The sequence below is a fragment of the Mytilus galloprovincialis genome, chromosome 11 (genome assembly GCF_965363235.1).
Source record: "Mytilus galloprovincialis chromosome 11, xbMytGall1.hap1.1, whole genome shotgun sequence".
NCBI classification, from domain to species: Eukaryota; Metazoa; Mollusca; class Bivalvia; order Mytilida; family Mytilidae; genus Mytilus; species Mytilus galloprovincialis.
Window position 1 is genome coordinate 72,122,093 of NC_134848.1, and position 20,936 is coordinate 72,143,028.

Consider the following 20,936-nt stretch of genomic DNA (forward strand, 5'->3'; position numbering starts at 1 on the left):
GTAAAAACGAAATGTGATATTCCAATTGTTATGAGACAACATTTTATTACTATAATTTACATCAACACTTAAACATTTCAGTGGTTTGAAAACAGAACATGTACTGAATGCTCAGCAGTATATGTTGTACACCTGGGAGATGGCTACTGGCAAAAGGGAGGTAATCTGGTCATGTGGAGAGAAAAAGGACACCAAAAATGATTTACAACAGGTACAGTATTCATTTATTTTGTAGGTAAAACAAACGGTCCAGAATTAGTCTGGCCATATTAATGTTGTCAATTTAAATTTTATTTACACTTGTATTGATTGATTGATTGGTTTTTAGTGCTATTTTTCAGTGGACTTTTTACACCAATCTGGAGATGGTTTTTTTTTTCTGAATAATTAACACTGATTGACCAGAGGTCAATCACTATAAATAACATCATGAAACAATCAGGAAATATACTGGAAAATGCACAAATTCAAAAGTAATTATTTATACTTTCATGTGAATTTATCTATGATACATTGTATACTATTTGCATGCTTTTATCTATGATTAATTGTATACTTCTATCTATGATTTAGTGTATGCTATTTATATGACTTAACATATTGTATTGACAGGATGGAATAGGAGAGTTCTTTGCCCATTCTGACAGTAAGATTTACTGGGTCTCGTTTCTCAATGGTATGCAGCGTGTTCTATTGTTTACTGAAGACCTGGCCTTGGCAACTATAGCTCAGGAGGTAAATATGTATACCTAAGCTGGAGGGTAGGCTGGGGTATCATCCCAGATCCCGAAAAATTAATTATTAATTCCCGAATCCAAATAGATGTAAATCCTGAATTCCCCCAAAAATAAAGACTTAAACCTGACATCTCAAAAACAGTCCATCTGCCCCTCAACTGATTACACAAATTACCTGAAGACATCTTAAGGTCAACTATTAAACATTGTTCAACAATAGAGCCATGTCTATATGATACTTCAAGCCTTCTAATCACCCCAGTCTGAAAAGTAATGTACAAAATTTAACAGATTTTCACAGATCTGCTATCAATAACAAATTCTCACAAACCATTTTGATAAATAATATTTTAAAAAAGAGGAGATGTTGTATGATTGCCAATGAGACAGTACAAATAACATAGATTTAAGCACCCAATAGTATACTTTTAAGTTATTATTTTGACCAGTTCAAAAGGACAAATCATTAAGAAGAGTTACTGGTCGCCATTAATTTGGCTATGCAAAACAATTTACCAGCATGTATTTGTGTGTTTCTGGCAGGCTAATTATACATATAAAACTGTATACAGGGTCTGGGTCTGTCTCTCACCATAGACAACCAAGCATGCATTCTATATTTCAGGCAGGAGAATTAGAACGTATAGAACAAGAGATTAACATCTGTATACAGGGTCTTGGTCTTTCTCTCGTCAATGATTACAAACAGAAGGAAGTCGCTTATTTAGGAATAACAAGGTATGTTCAGATCAGTTCTCGTCCAGTAAGTTGTCAAACAAAAAGAAAAAGTTCCCATAAATAACAATCAGTTTCATAAATTTCTAATACTTTTATTTGTAGCCTGTTCACTAAGATACTTATTGAATTTTTACTCATCTGTGTTTAAATCTTGATTTTGATTGGTCCATTTCTCGCATAATGTTTTACTCCCTGTACACTGTATATTGCAGTGTTTGCCTTATCATCACCTGTTAGATTATCTGCTATTCTCTAGATATCTATCTATGTTGATCAAGATGATACGAAGTTAGCCTATTAATCCAAATCTCCATAATGGCTACAATTTTTAACTCATCCTTATTGAATTCTTTGTTCAGTTCAACAAAACGCTATAGAGAGGTTACTTGTGTGTTCTTGTATTGAAACATGGAGTAATTCATCATTTTCAAAAAATGTATATATATTCTAATTATGTTGGTATGAATTTCTGCTTTCAGCTCAGGAATTATATGGGAAGAGAAGAGAAAGAGATTTAGAGCTCTGACTGTTAAGGCAGGAGAGACATTAGAGAAAGGGTACCAGAAATATGCTAATGAGTTAGAGACAGGTCATACTCCAGCTTCTAAAGTTCATCTGGAAAATAAAATGGAGGTCAGTGTAAAAATAGTCTTTTTTCATTGTTAATGTAAACAACTCTGGACAAGGAAGTTAATTTATGGCTGATGATGACAGAAATCACAACCGATTCAGAATGATAAATAATATTAAGATTTGTTTTATTCTAGACTGACTATGAATAAGAAGATGTGGTATGATTGCCAATGAGACAACTCTTCACAAGAGACCAAATGACACAGAAAAAAACTATAGGTCACTGTAATCTTAATTTGGTCTCTGATGGTAAGTTGTCTCATTGGCAATCATACCACATCTTCTTATTTGTTTAGCTCACAAGCTTATGGTCCATTGAAAGACATACAATCCGTCTCGCTAGTGTGAATCTAAGCTTACAAGTCTTTGCTTCTACTCATATGTCTTGTGCTTTCAGAAAAAACCTTGAGTGAATTTCAATGAAAACTGATACAAAATCAGTAAAGTTATTAAAATTTGAATTTATCAAAATAATGTTGGTCTAAAAGTTTGGGACAAAGTTCAACATAAATCAGGTAGTTAATTTTCTTGTTGAAGGCTATCCAGTGACCTATAGTAAGTTGTTAAATTCTTTTTAAATGTTGGTATCTGGTAGAGAGTTGTCTCATTGGCTAGCATACCACATCGTCTTATTTTTATATTGATTTACTTTACAGTTTTCAAAGGTACTAGTAATTTGTTACCTCAAATTTAGCAAAAAATAAAATATCTGTTATTATTTGACAGTTTTTCAATATATTCTAAATGTATAACACATAACAACATTGACCTATGTATATCAGGTTGATTGGAATGAAATGATGATGTATAAACCAAACAAAAGACAGATTAGAAGGAGTTTCCAGGAGGGAATATGGCTGCAATACAAAACATCACCTCATCAGATACAGTTACATGCTAAGATACAAAGGCTACAGGTAAGAATAAGATGTTACAAAACGTCACCTCATCAGATACAACTACATGCTAAGATACAAAGACTTCAGGTAAGAACAAGATGTTACAAAACATCACCTCATCAGATACAGTTACATGCTCAGATACAAAGGCTTCAGGTAAGAACAAGATGTTACAAAACATCACCTCATCAGATACAGTTACATGCTAAGATACAAAGACTTCAGGTAAGAACAAGATGTTACAAAACATCACCTCATCAGATACAGTTACATGCTAAGATACAAAGGCTACAGGTAAGAACAAGATGTTACAAAACATCACCTCATCAGATACAGTTACATGCTAAGATACAAAGGCTTCAGGTAAGAACAAGATGTTACAAAACATCACCTCATCAGATACAACTACATGCTAAGATACAAAGACTTCAGGTAAGAACAAGATGTTACAAAACATCACCTCATCAGATACATTTACATGCTAAGATACAAAGGCTTCAGGTAAGAACAAGATGTTACAAAACATCACCTCATCAGATACAGTTACATGCTAAGATACAAAGGCTACAGGTAAGAACAAGATGTTACAAAACATCACCTCATCAGATACAGTTACATGCTAAGATACAAAGGCTTCAGGTAAGAACAAGATGTTACAAAACATCACCTCATCAGATACAGTTACATGCTAAGATACAAAGGCTACAGGTAAGAACAAGATGTTACAAAACATTACCTCATCAGATACAGTTACATGCTTAGATACAAAGGCTACAGGTAAGAACAAGATGTTACAAAACATTACCTCATCAGATACAGTTACATGCTAAGATACAAAGACTTCAGGTAAGAACAAGATGTTACAAAACATTACCTCATCAGATACAACTACATGCTAAAATACAAAGGCTTCAGGTAAGAACAAGATGTTACAAAACATCACCTCATCAGATACAGTTACATGCTAAGATACAAAAGCTTCAGGTAAGAACAAGATGTTACAAAACATCACCTCATCAGATACAGTTACATGCTAAACTACAAAGGCTTCAGGTAAGAACAAGATGTTACAAAACATCACCTCATCAGATACAGTTACATGCTAAAATACAAAGGCTTCAGGTAAGAACAAGATGTTACAAAACATCACCTCATCAGATACAGTTACATGCTAAAATACAAAGGCTTCAGGTAAGAACAAGATGTTACAAAACATCACCTCATCAGATACAGTTACATTCTAAAATACAAAGGCTTCAGGTAAGAACAAGATGTTACAAAACATCACCTCATCAGATACAGTTACATGCTAAAATACAAAGACTTCAGGTAAGAACAAGATGTTACAAAACATCACCTCATCAGATACAGTTACATGCTAAAATACAAAGGCTACAGGTAAGAATAAGATGTTACAAAACATCACCTCATCAGTTACAGTTACATGCTAAAATACAAAGACTTCAGGTAAGAACAAGATGTTACAAAACATCACCTCATCAGATACAGTTACATGCTAAAATACAAAGGCTTCAGGTAAGAACAAGATGTTACAAAACATCACCTCATCAGATACAGTTACATGCTAAAATACAAAGACTTCAGGTAAGAACAAGATGTTACAAAACATCACCTCATCAGATACAGTTACATGCTAAAATACAAAGGCTTCAGGTAAGAACAAGATGTTACAAAACATCACCTCATCAGATACAGTTACATGCTAAAATACAAAGGCTTCAGGTAAGAACAAGATGTTACAAAACATCACCTCATCAGATACAGTTACATGCTAAAATACAAAGGCTTCAGGTAAGAACAAGATGTTACAAAACATCACCTCATCAGATACAGTTACATGCTAAAATACAAAGACTTCAGGTAAGAACAAGATGTTACAAAACATCACCTCATCAGATACAACTACATGCTAAGATACAAAGACTTCAGGTAAGAACAAGATGTTACAAAACATCACCTCATCAGATACAGTTACATGCTAAAATACAAAGACTTCAGGTAAGAACAAGATGTTACAAAACATCACCTCATCAGATACAGTTACATGCTAAGATACAAAGGCTTCAGGTAAGAACAAGATGTTACAAAACATCACCTCATCAGATACAGTTACATGCTAAAATACAAAGACTTCAGGTAAGAACAAGATGTTACAAAGCATCACCTCATCAGATACAGTTACATTCTAAAATACAAAGACTTCAGGTAAGAACAAGATGTTACAAAACATCACCTCATCAGATACAACTACATGCTAAAATACAAAGACTTCAGGTAAGAACAAGATGTTACAAAACATCACCTCATCAGATACATTTACATGCTAAGATACAAAGACTTCAGGTAAGAACAAGATGTTACAAAACATCACCTCATCAGATACAGTTACATGCTAAGATACAAAGACTTCAGGTAAGAACAAGATGTTACAAAACATCACCTCATCAGATACAGTTACATGCTAAGATACAAAGGCTTCAGGTAAGAACAAGATGTTACAAAACATCACCTCATCAGATACAGTTACATGCTAAAATACAAAGGCTACAGGTAAGAATAAGATGTTACAAAACATCACCTCATCAGTTACAGTTACATGCTAAAATACAAAGACTTCAGGTAAGAACAAGATGTTACAAAACATCACCTCATCAGATACAGTTACATGCTAAAATACAAAGGCTTCAGGTAAGAACAAGATGTTACAAAACATCACCTCATCAGTTACAGTTACATGCTAAAATACAAAGACTTCAGGTAAGAACAAGATGTTACAAAACATCACCTCATCAGATACAGTTACATGCTAAGATACAAAGGCTACAGGTAAGAACAAGATGTTACAAAACATCACCTCATCAGATACAGTTACATGCTAAGATACAAAGACTTCAGGTAAGAACAAGATGTTACAAAACATCACCTCATCAGATACAGTTACATGCTAAGATACAAAGACTTCAGGTAAGAACAAGATGTTACAAAACATCACCTCATCAGATACAGTTACATGCTAAGATACAAAGACTTCAGGTAAGAACAAGATGTTACAAAACATCACCTCATCAGATACAGTTACATGCTAAAATACAAAGGCTTCAGGTAAGAACAAGATGTTACAAAACATCACCTCATCAGATACAGTTACATGCTAAGATACAAAGGCTACAGGTAAGAATAAGATGTTACAAAACATCACCTCATCAGATACAGTTACATGCTAAGATACAAAGGCTACAGGTAAGAACAAGATGTTACAAAACATCACCTCATCAGATACAGTTACATGCTAAAATACAAAGGCTTCAGGTAAGAACAAGATGTTACAAAACATCACCTCATCAGATACAGTTACATGCTAAGATACAAAGGCTACAGGTAAGAATAAGATGTTACAAAACATCACCTCATCAGATACAGTTACATGCTAAGATACAAAGGCTACAGGTAAGAACAAGATGTTACAAAACATCACCTCATCAGATACAGTTACATGCTAAGATACAAAGGCTACAGGTAAGAATAAGATGTTACAAAACATCACCTCATCAGATACAGTTACATGCTAAGATACAAAGGCTACAGGTAAGAACAAGATGTTACAAAACATCACCTCATCAGATACAGTTACATGCTAAAATACAAAGGCTTCAGGTAAGAACAAGATGTTACAAAACATCACCTCATCAGATACAGTTACATGCTAAGATACAAAGGCTACAGGTAAGAACAAGATGTTACAAAACATCACCTCATCAGATACAGTTACATGCTAAGATACAAAGACTTCAGGTAAGAACAAGATGTTACAAAACATCACCTCATCAGATACAGTTACATGCTAAGATACAAAGGCTACAGGTAAGAACAAGATGTTACAAAACATCACCTCATCAGATACAGTTACATGCTAAGATACAAAGGCTTCAGGTAAGAACAAGATGTTACAAAACATCACCTCATCAGATACAGTTACATGCTAAAATACAAAGGCTTCAGGTAAGAACAAGATGTTACAAAACATCACCTCATCAGATACAGTTACATGCTAAGATACAAAGACTTCAGGTAAGAACAAGATGTTACAAAACATCACCTCATCAGATACAGTTACATGCTAAGATACAAAGACTTCAGGTAAGAACAAGATGTTACAAAACATTACCTCATCAGATACAGTTACATGCTAAGATACAAAGACTTCAGGTAAGAACAAGATGTTACAAAACATCACCTCATCAGATACAGTTACATGCTAAGATACAAAGGCTTCAGGTAAGAACAAGATGTTACAAAACATCACCTCATCAGATACAGTTACATGCTAAGATACAAAGACTTCAGGTAAGAACAAGATGTTACAAAACATCACCTCATCAGATACAGTTACATGCTAAGATACAAAGGCTACAGGTAAGAACAAGATGTTACAAAACATTACCTCATCAGATACAGTTACATGCTAAGATACAAAGGCTTCAGGTAAGAACAAGATGTTACAAAACATCACCTCATCAGATACAGTTACATGCTAAGATACAAAGGCTACAGGTAAGAACAAGATGTTACAAAACATCACCTCATCAGATACAGTTACATGCTAAGATACAAAGGCTACAGGTAAGAATAAGATGTTACAAAACATCACCTCATCAGATACAGTTACATGCTAAGATACAAAGGCTACAGGTAAGAATAAGATGTTACAAAACATCACCTCATCAGATACAGTTACATGCTAAGATACAAAGGCTACAGGTAAGAATAAGATGTTACAAAACATTACCTCATCAGATACAGTTACATGCTAAGATACAAAGGCTACAGGTAAGAATAAGATGTTACAAAACATCACCTCATCAGATACAGTTACATGCTAAGATACAAAGGCTACAGGTAAGAATAAGATGTTACAAAACATCACCTCATCAGATACAGTTACATGCTAAGATACAAAGGCTACAGGTAAGAATAAGATGTTACAAAACATCACCTCATCAGATACAGTTACATGCTAAGATACAAAGGCTACAGGTAAGAATAAGATGTTACAAAACATCACCTCATCAGATACAGTTACATGCTAAGATACAAAGACTTCAGGTAAGAATAAGATGTTACAAAACATTACCTCATCAGATACAGTTACATGCTAAGATACAAAAGCTTCAGGTAAGAACAAGATGTTACAAAACATCACCTCATCAGATACATTTACATGCTAAGATACAAAAGCTTCAGGTAAGAACAAGATGTTACAAAACATCACCTCATCAGATACAGTTACATGCTAAGATACAAAGGCTTCAGGTTAAAGGTTAAAGTTTTTGGTCGAGGTAGATTTTGATGAAGTCGAAGTCCAATCAACTTGAACGCTACTACAAATGTTCCCTATGATATGATCTTTCTAATTTTAGAGATTTTCCACCTTTTTCACCGTCCACTGAACATAGAAAATGATAGTGTGGATGAGGCATCTGTGTACTGGGGACACATTCTTGTTTTAAAATACAATGGTATTATGATGTGTGATTTCACTAGTTGCAGATTTGTTGTTAAGAATTTTGCCGTTTCTTTTTTAAATAAATATTTTTTATTTAAAAAACTTTGTTTCTTCGTGTGAATATTCAACTTTAACCATCTAGAACTGAATTTCTAATGAGTTAATATTTCCAGCTTTACATATTTGTCTTCAGGTCAAAATGAACATAGTTCTTCTTTCTTATAACATAATAATTATGCAAAAAGTACAACAAATAACAAAATGAAGTGATGCATTGCTTATGTTAATAATGACTACTGATTAATTCTGTTGTATGTTTTGCAGTTAGATAACCAGATGAGTGATGCCACATTCCAGACAGTTTTGGCTCCTACACCACTGGCTAAGTCTATAGCAGCAGAGAGTAGTAAGTATATAATATCTGGTAAAAAACAAACAATCATAATATTCTACCATATATTTCTTCATAAAATGTAAGGACTGTTTTATTTCAATCTAACTTTCAAATGAGCTGACGTTCCCTGAAAATAAAATATTAACTGCAAAGATTATGGAAATTATTTTACTTCTATTTTCATGTTGTTTTCAGAATTTTAAGACACATGTCCATGAGAAAATACAATTCAGAATTTTTTTTTATCAGTTATTTTATCTTTTTTAGGTTGAAGCATCTCTAATCTGTGAAACTAAATAATATTTTTCATTATATTACAGTACCAAAGCCATTTACAGAGCTGAGTATGATGCAGAGAAAACATGAACACATAGAAATGTCACAGTTCAAGTAAGTGATTGTGTATATGTATTAGAAAAAAACTAGTTAGAAGGCTGACAAAAATAGAAAGTGAATAAATGAGTCAAAAAGCAAACAAATGTCTATTGGGGGTTCTATGTTACCAAGAAAGGCACTGTTAAAGTGGGGTTACCATTTATAGAGGCTGTTTTAGAATTACTCTATACATTTTCACTACAGAAACACACACCCAAAGATGAGTCTTTCAATTACTACCGTAGGTACTCGCTTATAAGTCGGAAGTTTGGGAGTAAAATTCAGAATCCAGAGAGGGGTACCGACTTATAAGCGAGATCCAGCGACCAGAGGAAAAATCCAAGCTCGAGAAAAGTGGTCAGGAGTGAATTTCCTGGTCAAAACTACGTCGGTGATTGCCAAACCTACATAAATCCCTAAATTAAAAGTTTTTGTTGAAAATAAATGACTACAATACTATCTTTGTGTTTTATTTGTTCTCTGTTAACCGTTTTCTGTCAATTTGTGTTGAATTTTCGACTGTTTCCGGTTTGTGTATTGATTTTCATGGTCAAATGGTTTGTGCATAAACCCAAAAGAAAGCCAAGAACCAAAAATGAAAACGAGATAACAATGTACCAACTATGTAAAAGAACGTATTCAGCGGAGTTATTGTGTCATTATTGTGATATCATGATATCAATTTAATACTTACAAATCATACAATAATAAAAAATTATTTTAAGATTCATTCCCAAGATCAAAATATTATTCATTAAAATGTCTCAGGTAAACACAAAGATTTCAAAATTGATTGGCAAGCCAATATAATCCATTGATAACCCCTATAGTGCTTAACAAGATTTTGTGAGGTAGACGAAATTGACTTTAAAACGATCGTATTGACTTTTGATGTGCAGAAATAGGCAGATCGGACATATTTTGACTTTAGTTACTTACTTCTTAAGTTTGGGATTAATTGTAATCAACATATTCCAATGAGACTGAAAAATGCTTTTTTTTATTATGATAAATAATAATTTTACCTGCCGTAGTCGTGCGTAAAATATATTTCGGTATTTCTCTTACGAAAATGACTTGTTTAATGGAACAAAACGTATTATTTGTAAACTTTCTCTTTACTCTTCACAATAGGCTTTTAAAAAATAACCTTTCAACTGTATATTACGAAAATTTTGTGAAAATGGAATAAATGGCATTTCTTACCTTTCATACCTTAACTTTCATTGATAAAACATAATATTGACTCGTCCAGTGTCCAGTTTGAAGGTCATTTTAGTTACCGTACACATTCATGCACGTTCTAATTAATCAATTGTCATGTATGAAAAGCATAAACAAGTTTGAAGGTAAACAAATAACAACTTAATCCAATCAAATTGCCTACGATTCAATAACAATGACCAGTCCACATCATAAAAATGTATAGGGGTAAACTGGGTAGGGAGAAAATGTCAGATATATTAAGTTCATTATTTTGCAATAACGAGTAAAAATTTGTTAACCAATAGATTTGTTATAATTTCATAAACATGTCGTTATGTATTGGTATAGTTTTTGGATCTTTCATTAGCGTATTTAAGGCTGTAGAAAGTTTGGCCTTCAAAAGTAAACATAATCATTGACTTTATAAAGAAAACTCGCCTTTTTAAAACATTGAATGTTTCACAAATAATACGCGACAACAAAGCAAAATCATTTCTTAAAACACTGCAAAAAAAATAATTCTGATTGATGCAGTGGTATTGTCATAAATTGCACTGGAGTGAACAGTGGTACATCAAACGTCGAATTCCCTCACACAATGTTATCACACACTATAATTAAGAGACAAAGAGTTGTATTCACTAAAGGTGTGAAAAATATCAATGATAGGTGAACAGATGACACTAATGAGTTGGGAGTTATTTTAATATAAAGTTGATTAGCTTCACTTAATTTTTTTAATCCTTTAATCATCATAATATAATAAGAATTATGAAGTGTACATGCTCCTTAACACTGAGTTATGTGTGCTGTGAAAAATATTGATTGACTTAAAAAATAATCAGGTACATATTGGTTTATGTTCGCTTTTCTCAAACAATAGGTTGTTAGTCATACCCTACAAAATCATTGATGCATTACGTAAACAACACATGGCTTATCTGTAATCAAACAGTGAACAAAACAGTGAACAAAACAACAGGAATAAATACATCTTTATTATCAAACAGCTATATAAATTATCATAATCAACATCAACTAAATTCAAACCAAACAAACATTCATGCAGAAAATGAATATAATTCCTGGATTTGCATTGGTTTTACCGGCGTTCAGTAACTGTCAACTTAAAAAAAAATGTCAAAATTTTGTCCGACTTATACGAGGGTCAAGACTAAATCCTCAGAATTTGGAGCTGAAAAGGGCATCCGACTTATAGTCGGATCGACTAATAGGCGAGTATCTACGGTATGTATTAATTTGTGGTTTCCCATCTTACTTGTAATAACTAAATATATTCAAGTTTGGTATGGTTATTTGAGTTTTTTATGCCCCACCTATGATATTAGATATGTGCCTCCGTTCGTCCATTCGGTTTAAGTTTTTGGTCGAGGTAGTTTTTGATGAAGCTGAAGTCCAATCAACTTGAAACTTAATACACATGTTCCCCATGATATGATCTTTCTAATTTTAATGCCAAATTATAGTTTTGACCCCAATTTCATGGTCCACTGAACATAGAAAATGATAGTGCAAAGTTCAGGTTAAAGTTTTTGGTCAAGGTAGTTTTTGATGAAGTTAAAGTTACATCAACTTGAAACTTAGTACACATGTGCCCTATGATATGATCTTTCTAATTTTAATTCCAAATTAAAGTTTTGACCCCAATTTCACGGTCCACTGAACATAGAAAATGATAGTGGGAGTGGGGCATCCGTGTACTATGGACACATTCTTGTGTAAGTGAAAATTCTTGGTGTCAGAACTAAACATTCATAATATTTAATTATTTTATTTTATCCTTTTATAACTAAAGAAGGCCAATGGCCGAAACGTCTCAAATAATTTGTTTATTGATACAATTATTTATTTTATTTTAGATATTTCAAGGTGCTGACACAAGAAATGACATTAAAAGTAGACCAGGGCTTTCTTAATGAACTGATAGAACTTTTCTCATCATCAGACAGTGTGTCCCGAGACCAGGAGGTAAATTTATCGAAAGATTTTACCCTAATCCAGTATGCCCTAAACAATAAGTCAACAATTTTCAGTTGATGCTGTTTGTTGATATATGCTGCGAATAGGAACAGCATATCTAACGGGAAATTAATCTGATAGGTTCTTCGGTATAAAATTGTTAAAATCTCAGATTCCCCGAGACTTTGCGAGATTAATGGATTTTGGTAGTGTCTGACTGAGAAACTATCAGAACTGCTTAATTGGTTAACTACATAACTCTAATCGTAAATTAATACAAGTTTTATCATAAAGAAGATATATTTTGTCCCCGCTGCCGCCAATTTTTTTTTTTATTACCCTGTTTGCATTCTGCATCATTCTGTGATGAAATGAATGCCATTTTAACAAATTTGAAGTGGCTGAATACAAGTTTGATACACTGGCATTACTATATTACTAGTTTGAATGACATTTTATTGATATTATCAGAAATAATTAGAATAATAGTGAGTCTGTATTTAACACTTGTCTGTTTCCGTATCTTTATTAACTATGACCAGACGATAAAATCAACTACAATTAGGTAGTGTCGTCAATATATATGTTCCTGCTGCTCCTAATTATTCAATGACTAGTTGATAGCTTTTAATTTGTTATCAAAATTTAAGAAATGATGAGTGAAGTAAATCTTAATTTTACAGGTTTTTAGTAATGAATTTTCATGCATTTTTATACTTGAAATATTCAATGCAGACTCTTTATTTACAACATATGAGGATGTAAAGTTTTGTTGTTTTCTTTGTTGCAGACGACCCTAATGGAAGAAGATTACAAGAGAGTACATGTGACATTGATTGAGGACGCTGGTCTGTCTCTGGCACAGGAACAGAAAAACTTCTACGATTATCTTCATTTCTCTCCAATTAAGGTTTGTACACAATTTCTTTTTTTTAAATAGTTATGTCACTTGGAAATATTGAATTTATGGAAAATGGCCTTGTTCGCTCTCTTATGAGTACAATTCTTGCCAGATTTAAAAAGAAATTATACTATAGGTTAATATCAGCAATATCTTGGACAAGTTATTTAATCGACTTTTAAAAAAGAGTTATGCCCCTTGAGTATATTAACTTCATGGAAAAGGGCCTTGTTAGTGCTCACACAGGTACAATTCATGCCAGATTTTTATGAAACTTATACTATAGGTTAATATCAGTAAAATATCAGACAAGTTCTATAATGGTGGATGATTGATTTTTTTATAAGAGTTATGTCTCTTGGATATATTGAATAAGTGCAATGTTTGGACATTTGCACTTTTGTTCTTTTAGAGTGGGGCGCTCATATTTGCCGTGGACACAATTTCGCCGTTTTATGATTTTGAGGTGTAAAAACTTCAAAGGATGGCTGAAATGGCAGAAATATGCCGATAAATTATATTTTTATAACAAATATGATTATTTTTGAAAATGAGACCAAATTTTGGCAGAAAGGACAGAAAAATGGACTACGATTTTCAGGCAATTTCCTGAATGAAAAAAAAAGATTTCAAAGAAGTATTTCTTAGTAATCTTTGACTGATTGCCCTAAATTTCAGTTTTTTACACCTTTCAAAATGTCTGCTATTCATCTATAATGAAATTTATTTGATACATATTGTTTAAAGCTGCAGTTATTTGGGTTTAAATAGATGTGTAAAAATGGTGAATATGTGTCCCTCGTTGACAAAAAATCAGGAAATTTCAAACACCCTTTAATCCAACTTTTCAGATGATTTTTCTCAAAACAAACACGTTTTCAAGCTAAGAATATTTTGCATTTGAAGTTATCTTCATATAGAAATATCAGTATACTTCAAAAACATAAAGTCCTATACATAAACTGAAGAAAACATGGAAAGATATGGTGAAAATGAGCACCCCACTCTAGATTGATTTGACACTTACAGCATAAAATTGCATGAATCTGCTTTAAATCACAACACATATATATCATTTTCTTCAATTTAAGTTTGAGGATAAGTAATGAAAGGTATACTGTTAATTTCAACCTTTTCTTATTTTGTAGGTCCATCTAAGTTTCTCCTTACAAGGAGGAGTATAAGATAAGGATGGAAAACAGTTAATTTCAACCTTTTCTTATTTTATAGGTACATCTAAGTTTCTCCTTACAAGGAGGTGGAGGTGATGGTAAACAGACAGCTATCCAGTCTGATGTTATCAACATATTCTTACAGAGTGTGGGAGTGGTCCTCACTGATGTTCAAGATGTTGTCTTCAAGTAAATATACCTCCTTTAAGGGGAACACCTTAAAATCAATATCCTTAACAGTTTTACATTAATTTCACTATTAGTAACTTTAAATGTTTCAATTTCCTGAAAAAAAATGTTTTAATAATAAATGTATTTGAAAAATTTGTAATGTTTAACAGTATAGACGGTAGACTTACTTTTGTTTTCAAATGAAAGAAAAAAACATGCCTACTTTTTCAGAATTTATTTATTTTGAAATTTTGTATGTATAAATGTAATGCTGAGATGTTAACAATTTAGGTCAATTTTTACCAGTTTCTTTTGAGAACAAAGGTTCTTAAAAGTGCTGTCTTCAAGTAAAACAGAAAAATTTGTTCTATTTATAGATTGGGATATTTCCAGAGAGAGCATAAGTTTTATAACCAGAGTCAAATGACTGGTGAAATGACCAGACATTATGCTTCACAGGTATGTTCCTGACATTAAAACACTAAATTCCCATTTCTAAGTTTTACATTATTATTAGATGTACAGGATATAAACGTACACCTTAGAGGATTTTATTGTAAGAAACCCAGAAGAATTGTGAACTGATTTATAAATAGACAAAACTGAATTAAAAGACATATAAATATTGTATTGTCAAAAACAGTAATTATCTGGATTGATATATTTTCCTGACTTTTGCGAGAAGAAAATTAATGCAAATGTAAATCATTGTGAATTAGTAAAACTCAGATCTTCTTTATATAAATACTTCAAGAAAATTGTTCGAAATGAAATTACAAAAGTTTAGTTCTAGTCAAATGCTTTATAAGAAAAACAAAAGATGTGCTTTGATTTTTTTTAATTTATCAGTCATTTACTGTGCACATATTTAAATTAGCAAACTGCACAGCAATCTAAAGTCTAAAATTAGATTAATTTAAATCGATAATTTGTGCAATTCTAATTTATCTTTGTCATAGTTATTAGAAAACATAGCCAAATACAGTCTGTTATTTCTAATTGTAGGCCATTAAACAGATGTACGTGTTGGTGTTAGGTTTGGATGTATTAGGAAATCCGTTTGGACTGATCAGAGGAATGGCGGAGGGAATAGAAGACCTCTTCTATGAACCTTACCAAGTATGTATGAATAAAACACCAAAACAATCTTCTGTTTATAGATATAGGAAGATGTGGTATGAGCGCCAATGAGACGACTCTCCATCCAAAAGACAATTAATAAAAGTAAACCATTATAGGTCAATGTACGGCCTTCAAAACGGAGCCTTGGCTCACACCGAACAACAAGCTTTTTTGGGCCTTTTGTGATGAAGCTAATTGGAGTAAACCCCCCAAAAATTAATTCATTAAAAAGATTCATTACATCCCGTATTTGGCTGTGTGTAGTATGCAGTTGTGCTTTAAATCCACTAAGTTTTTATCCCCAATAAAATCGTGAAAAGGAAATCAAGGTAAAAAAAAGGATAACTTCATTGATTAAAAAAGTGCAGGAAAACTGTTTATTGAATATTATATTTACAGATTGAAAATCAGTAAAATAAAAATTGTTCGGATGATTCATAATAATAAAGTATGAAAAAATTGAATGGTTTTAGATTTATGTCTATTTTATATCTTTGGAAAGAAAAATAGGAAGACAAAATGTCAGATTTGTTGTGGATTTTTCAATTTTGCTATGAAATTGTTTTTTTTAGGGAGCTATACAGGGTCCTGAAGAGTTTGCCGAAGGTCTAGCTCTGGGAGTTAGAAGTCTGTTTGGTCATGCTGTTGGTATGTATAATAATCTTTGATAAATACTATTTTCTTTTAATATATATTTTATTATTTTCATATCATTCTCATATCTCATCTATAATTCAAAGATGTACAAATAATAATTTTATTATAACTCATATAAATACCAGACCTGCCAACTTTTGAAAATCTCCATGGGGGATTTAGCGCGCGACCAGATTTTTAAGGGTTACAATTTTAGCGACGTTTCTGTGTGCATTATTTTTTACTCCTAAAATAGTCTAAGTTCTCTTCTCTTTTCTTTTGGTATACTAATGATGAGCTTGTAGGCCTTGATTTCTTTTATTTGCATGATTCTTGTACTATTAAATTATAAAATTGACAAACTAACTGAAGAATAGAGAAAAATGGCATTAAAAATAAAGGATTCAAAGTAGACCCCCCCTTTTCCCCCTCCAAAGACCTTCTTATCTATGAACCTTGACTCAAAAGACCTAAAACTACATGTCCTAAAGTTAGAAGGATGAAGACAGATTTTGATTTAGTCTTACTTATGGTCTTATCAGTATCAATGAGAAAATGGATAAAATTTGAGTTATCTTTCTTTGTATTCAGAGGTGCTCTTACCGGCGAAGGCTTATACAGTAACACAGTAGAAGTGAATACAAAATGGCGTCGATTTTAAATTAACAGACACACAACGTCTGGTTTCAAAAATTAAACGGATTTCAAGATAAACTATGTTTTCTTGAGAGTTCATTACAGTTCTCATCTTTCAATTGATTATGATTTTGTTGTAGAACTACGGCAAATGTTGCAAATTGTGCTTGTATGATAAATTGATTAAAATTGAAAGGCTGTTTGACCAAATTTGTGTATACAAATTAATTTTGAGGACTGTTACGACCCATTAGGTAATCTGATTACATACAACCACTAATTATGACACCTGTTGTGACTGTTGATTAGCGGAGGGTCGTTCACTTGTCATAATATGTCCCCAGGTAAAATTATAGATTTTTTAAAAATTGATCAAATAAAACTTCAAAATCGGTAAACAATAATTTTTTCGGGTATATTTGGTGAAAATCGGGATTTTGACTAGTTTTACGATCCCGATATCGGGATTCGGGTTGAGGGATAAAAATCGGGATGATACCGCGAAAATCGGGATAGTTGGCAGGTCTGAAATACATGGTCTTTGACAAATACTAAGTTCATGATTTATAGTACTATTTATATGTTGAAATAGGCAGTTAACTGTCACTTTCTACATAAATTGAAGAACTGTATTTTTTTTAAATCACCAAAATTCAAAAAATGAAACAAGAATGTTTTTTTTTTCAATATAGGAAACCCAAAAGACAAAATATAATCAAAAGGCATCTATAGGGCAGGAACTGGTCTTCACTTCAAAAGATTCAAACTCTAAATAATTCTGAGTCTACAATATTATAAAATTTTAAAACTGATGACATTGTCACCATCAAGTTTTTTAACAAAAGATGAAATAGTATGGTCCTTTAGTTACTTACTTGTCATTTTGTTGTTTCCCAGGTGGTGCTGCAGGAGCTGTATCCAGAATAACTGGTGCCCTGGGTAAAGGTATAGCAACATTAACCTTGGATGACGACTACCAGAAGAAACGGAAAGAAGCTATGAACAAACGTCCAGCCAATGTCAGAGAAGGGTTTGCTAGAGGTGGTAAAGGACTTGTTATGGTAAGAAGACAGTGTTTTGTTCATTGTTGAAGTCTGTATGGTTCTTCTTAGTTGCTCAATTTGTAAGCCATTTCGTTTCTTGTGGAGAGTTGTCTCATTGACAATTATACCACATCTTCTGATAATGCTCCATTTATGGGCATTATGTTTTCTGGTCTGTGCGTTCGTCCGTTCGGTAAAGGTAGTTTTTGATAGTTTGAAGTCCAATCAATTTGAAACTTAGTACACATGTTCCCTTTTATATGATCTTTCTAATTTCAATGCAAAGAGTTTTGACCCCAATTTCATGGTCGACTGAGCATAGAAAATGATAGTGGGATTGGGGCATCAGTGTATTATGGACACATTCTTGTTTTTATAATCATTCAACTTTCATTATCATCTCTCTGCTACTCAGCTGTCTGTGTTGAATATTTTTTGTGATACATTGTAGTATAATTCCTGAATGTATTTAAAAGACTTTTTCATGTAGAAAAGATAATAGCAAAGAAATGAGTGTGTCTTTATAAACTTAATATCTAGTATGTATTTATGTTATATCTTTGTAGGGTGTATTTGATGGAGTAACAGGAATTGTGAGGAAGCCTATAGAGGGGGCTCAAACAGAAGGTGTGGGTGGATTCTTCAAAGGTAAATTGTTTAATATATCTCTTTTGAAAATGAATATTTCTGCATGCAACAGTATTTGAATAAGAACATTTGAAGTGTATATGTAAAATATTAATTCAACAAGTCGAACAATATTCTACAGCTTGCTTCAAAAATATTTTTGTTCAACTTATTTCATCTTTTAAAGTACCAGCAGTAAATTTTCACAGACCTAGTACACATCTTTATTTAGGAGCCAGCTGAGGCCCACTGCTGAATGCAGGATTTTCTTGCTAAGTTGAAGACCCATTGTTTTAAGCTCTTTAGTCAGGTTGTTGTCTATTTGACGTATTCCCCATTTCCATTCTCAGTTTTATAATGTAATTATTCATACATTTGTCATTTTTCCACAGGTTTGGGTAAAGGTTTGGTTGGTGTTGTGACAAGACCTACCAGTGGTGTTATAGACTTTGCCAGTAGCTCTTTTGAAGGCATTAAAAGGTAAATAATAAGAAATGGGTGTAGGTCAATTTAATATCTAATTTGCATTATGTGTTACATAATTATAGGTAAAAGTAATACAAAATTTATAAAATAATAATAAAAAAAAGCATATGTGCTCTTATCTCTATGCTTATTTTCACATATTTCACTTGATGACTATTTCTTTAAAAAAGCGCACTTGGTGCAAAAAAGCATGTTATTATAAATAGTAAGGATATGTTGGATATACATCAATGAAATAGCGAGGGTAACGTTGTAAATAAATTGAACAAGGACTACTGAAAAATAGCAAAATTCTAATACAGAAAATCATTTCAGATATGATTAACACCACCAATGGTATCCTTGCTGTGCCACCCTTGAATAAATTATGCAGTTTTTTTTATGCCCCACCTACGATAGTAGAGGGACATTATGTTTTCTGGTCTGTGGCTCCGTTTGTTCATTCATCCGTTTTTTCGTCCGTTCGTTCGTTCGTTCTTCCCACTTCAGGTTAAAGTTTTTGGTCAAGGTAGTTTTTGATGAAGCTGAAGTCCAATCAACTTGAAACTTAGTACACATGTTCCCTATAGTATAATCTTTCTAATTTTAATGCCAAATTAGATATTTACCCAATTTCAAAGTCCATGGAACATGGAAAATGATAGTGGGAGTGGGGCATCCGTGTACTTTGGACAAATTCTTGTCTTAAAATATTTTGTATATTTATTAAACTCACTATGCATGGAAGTTTTTGTGTTGTTCTCAGATTCTATAGAAAGAAATGCTATGATATTTTATTGAGTTGTACTGCATTAACAGATTTCAGATCTGTCTGTCAGTACTTCCTGTTTGATACTAAGCAGTTTTATATACTCATTAAGAAAGGAAATATTTGTCAATTTGTAGTCACTAGTAGAGTACTCTTTCCACAAAACTGCATGCAACTTCTTGTTTTATTTATTTCCAAGTCATAAGAATGTGATTTTAATTTATAGAATAGCGGACATGTCAGTTGAGGTCAGAAGATTAAGAAATCCAAGAATCTTCAGTGGTGATAAAATTATACGACCGTACAACAGACGTGAAGCTGATGGCTACATGATCTTACAAGTAAGTTATGAGAATGTGTAAGGTTACAAAAATCATCATAAATATGGTTTATTTTTACTGCTTCTTGTTTTCTTAATTGGTAGCTTACAGGAGTTAAGGAACAAAGGTATTGCCAGTCAAGAAACCCAAAAATATGGATATTGTTTTATTAAAATTTGACATTTTGAAATCATTTCAAATAAGAAATGCATCTCCCTCATACACTGGTAATGCAGTGTAAAGCAATCACCAACCTTTAACTGTTACCTTTTGAATTTTCATATATTTTGGCCTTGAATATCATTGAATCCAAATGCACACCTGACCTAATGTGCATAAAGGGGGATTCAATGGGGGGTCTGATCCTTGATCCCGCTTATTGTTTAGTGATAATCCCATATCCCGCTTCTAGTTGCCATAATAGTGCATGTAATTTCCCCAAGTCCTGCCTGACTTCATTTTCCGTTTTCAGGCTTAATTATTTCGATATTCACATGTCACGCTTAAAAAAAATCAACCAATCCCGATTCATGCTTAAAACCCCAATAACTCACCATAAAGTTCAGATATCCAATAGCAATGCTAACT

General features: G+C 32.6%; 1 protein-coding gene across 2 annotated transcripts in view; it reads left to right on the forward strand.

The window, feature by feature from the left end:
* LOC143052750 (intermembrane lipid transfer protein VPS13A-like) overlaps nt 1-20,936 on the forward strand; it is a 136,753-nt gene that overhangs the window by 107,866 nt on the left and 7,951 nt on the right. For both annotated transcript variants that reach the window (XM_076225855.1, XM_076225856.1), the window contains exons 64-80: nt 82-211; nt 613-735; nt 1,363-1,475; nt 1,955-2,108; nt 2,891-3,025; nt 8,856-8,937; nt 9,246-9,315; nt 12,387-12,495; nt 13,277-13,396; nt 14,618-14,748; nt 15,108-15,189; nt 15,736-15,849; nt 16,425-16,500; nt 18,022-18,185; nt 18,734-18,815; nt 19,187-19,274; nt 20,255-20,369. In XM_076225855.1, coding sequence (XP_076081970.1) covers nt 82-211; nt 613-735; nt 1,363-1,475; nt 1,955-2,108; nt 2,891-3,025; nt 8,856-8,937; nt 9,246-9,315; nt 12,387-12,495; nt 13,277-13,396; nt 14,618-14,748; nt 15,108-15,189; nt 15,736-15,849; nt 16,425-16,500; nt 18,022-18,185; nt 18,734-18,815; nt 19,187-19,274; nt 20,255-20,369 — 1,888 coding nt within the window. The remainder of the gene's footprint in view (nt 1-81; nt 212-612; nt 736-1,362; nt 1,476-1,954; nt 2,109-2,890; nt 3,026-8,855; nt 8,938-9,245; nt 9,316-12,386; nt 12,496-13,276; nt 13,397-14,617; nt 14,749-15,107; nt 15,190-15,735; nt 15,850-16,424; nt 16,501-18,021; nt 18,186-18,733; nt 18,816-19,186; nt 19,275-20,254; nt 20,370-20,936) is intronic.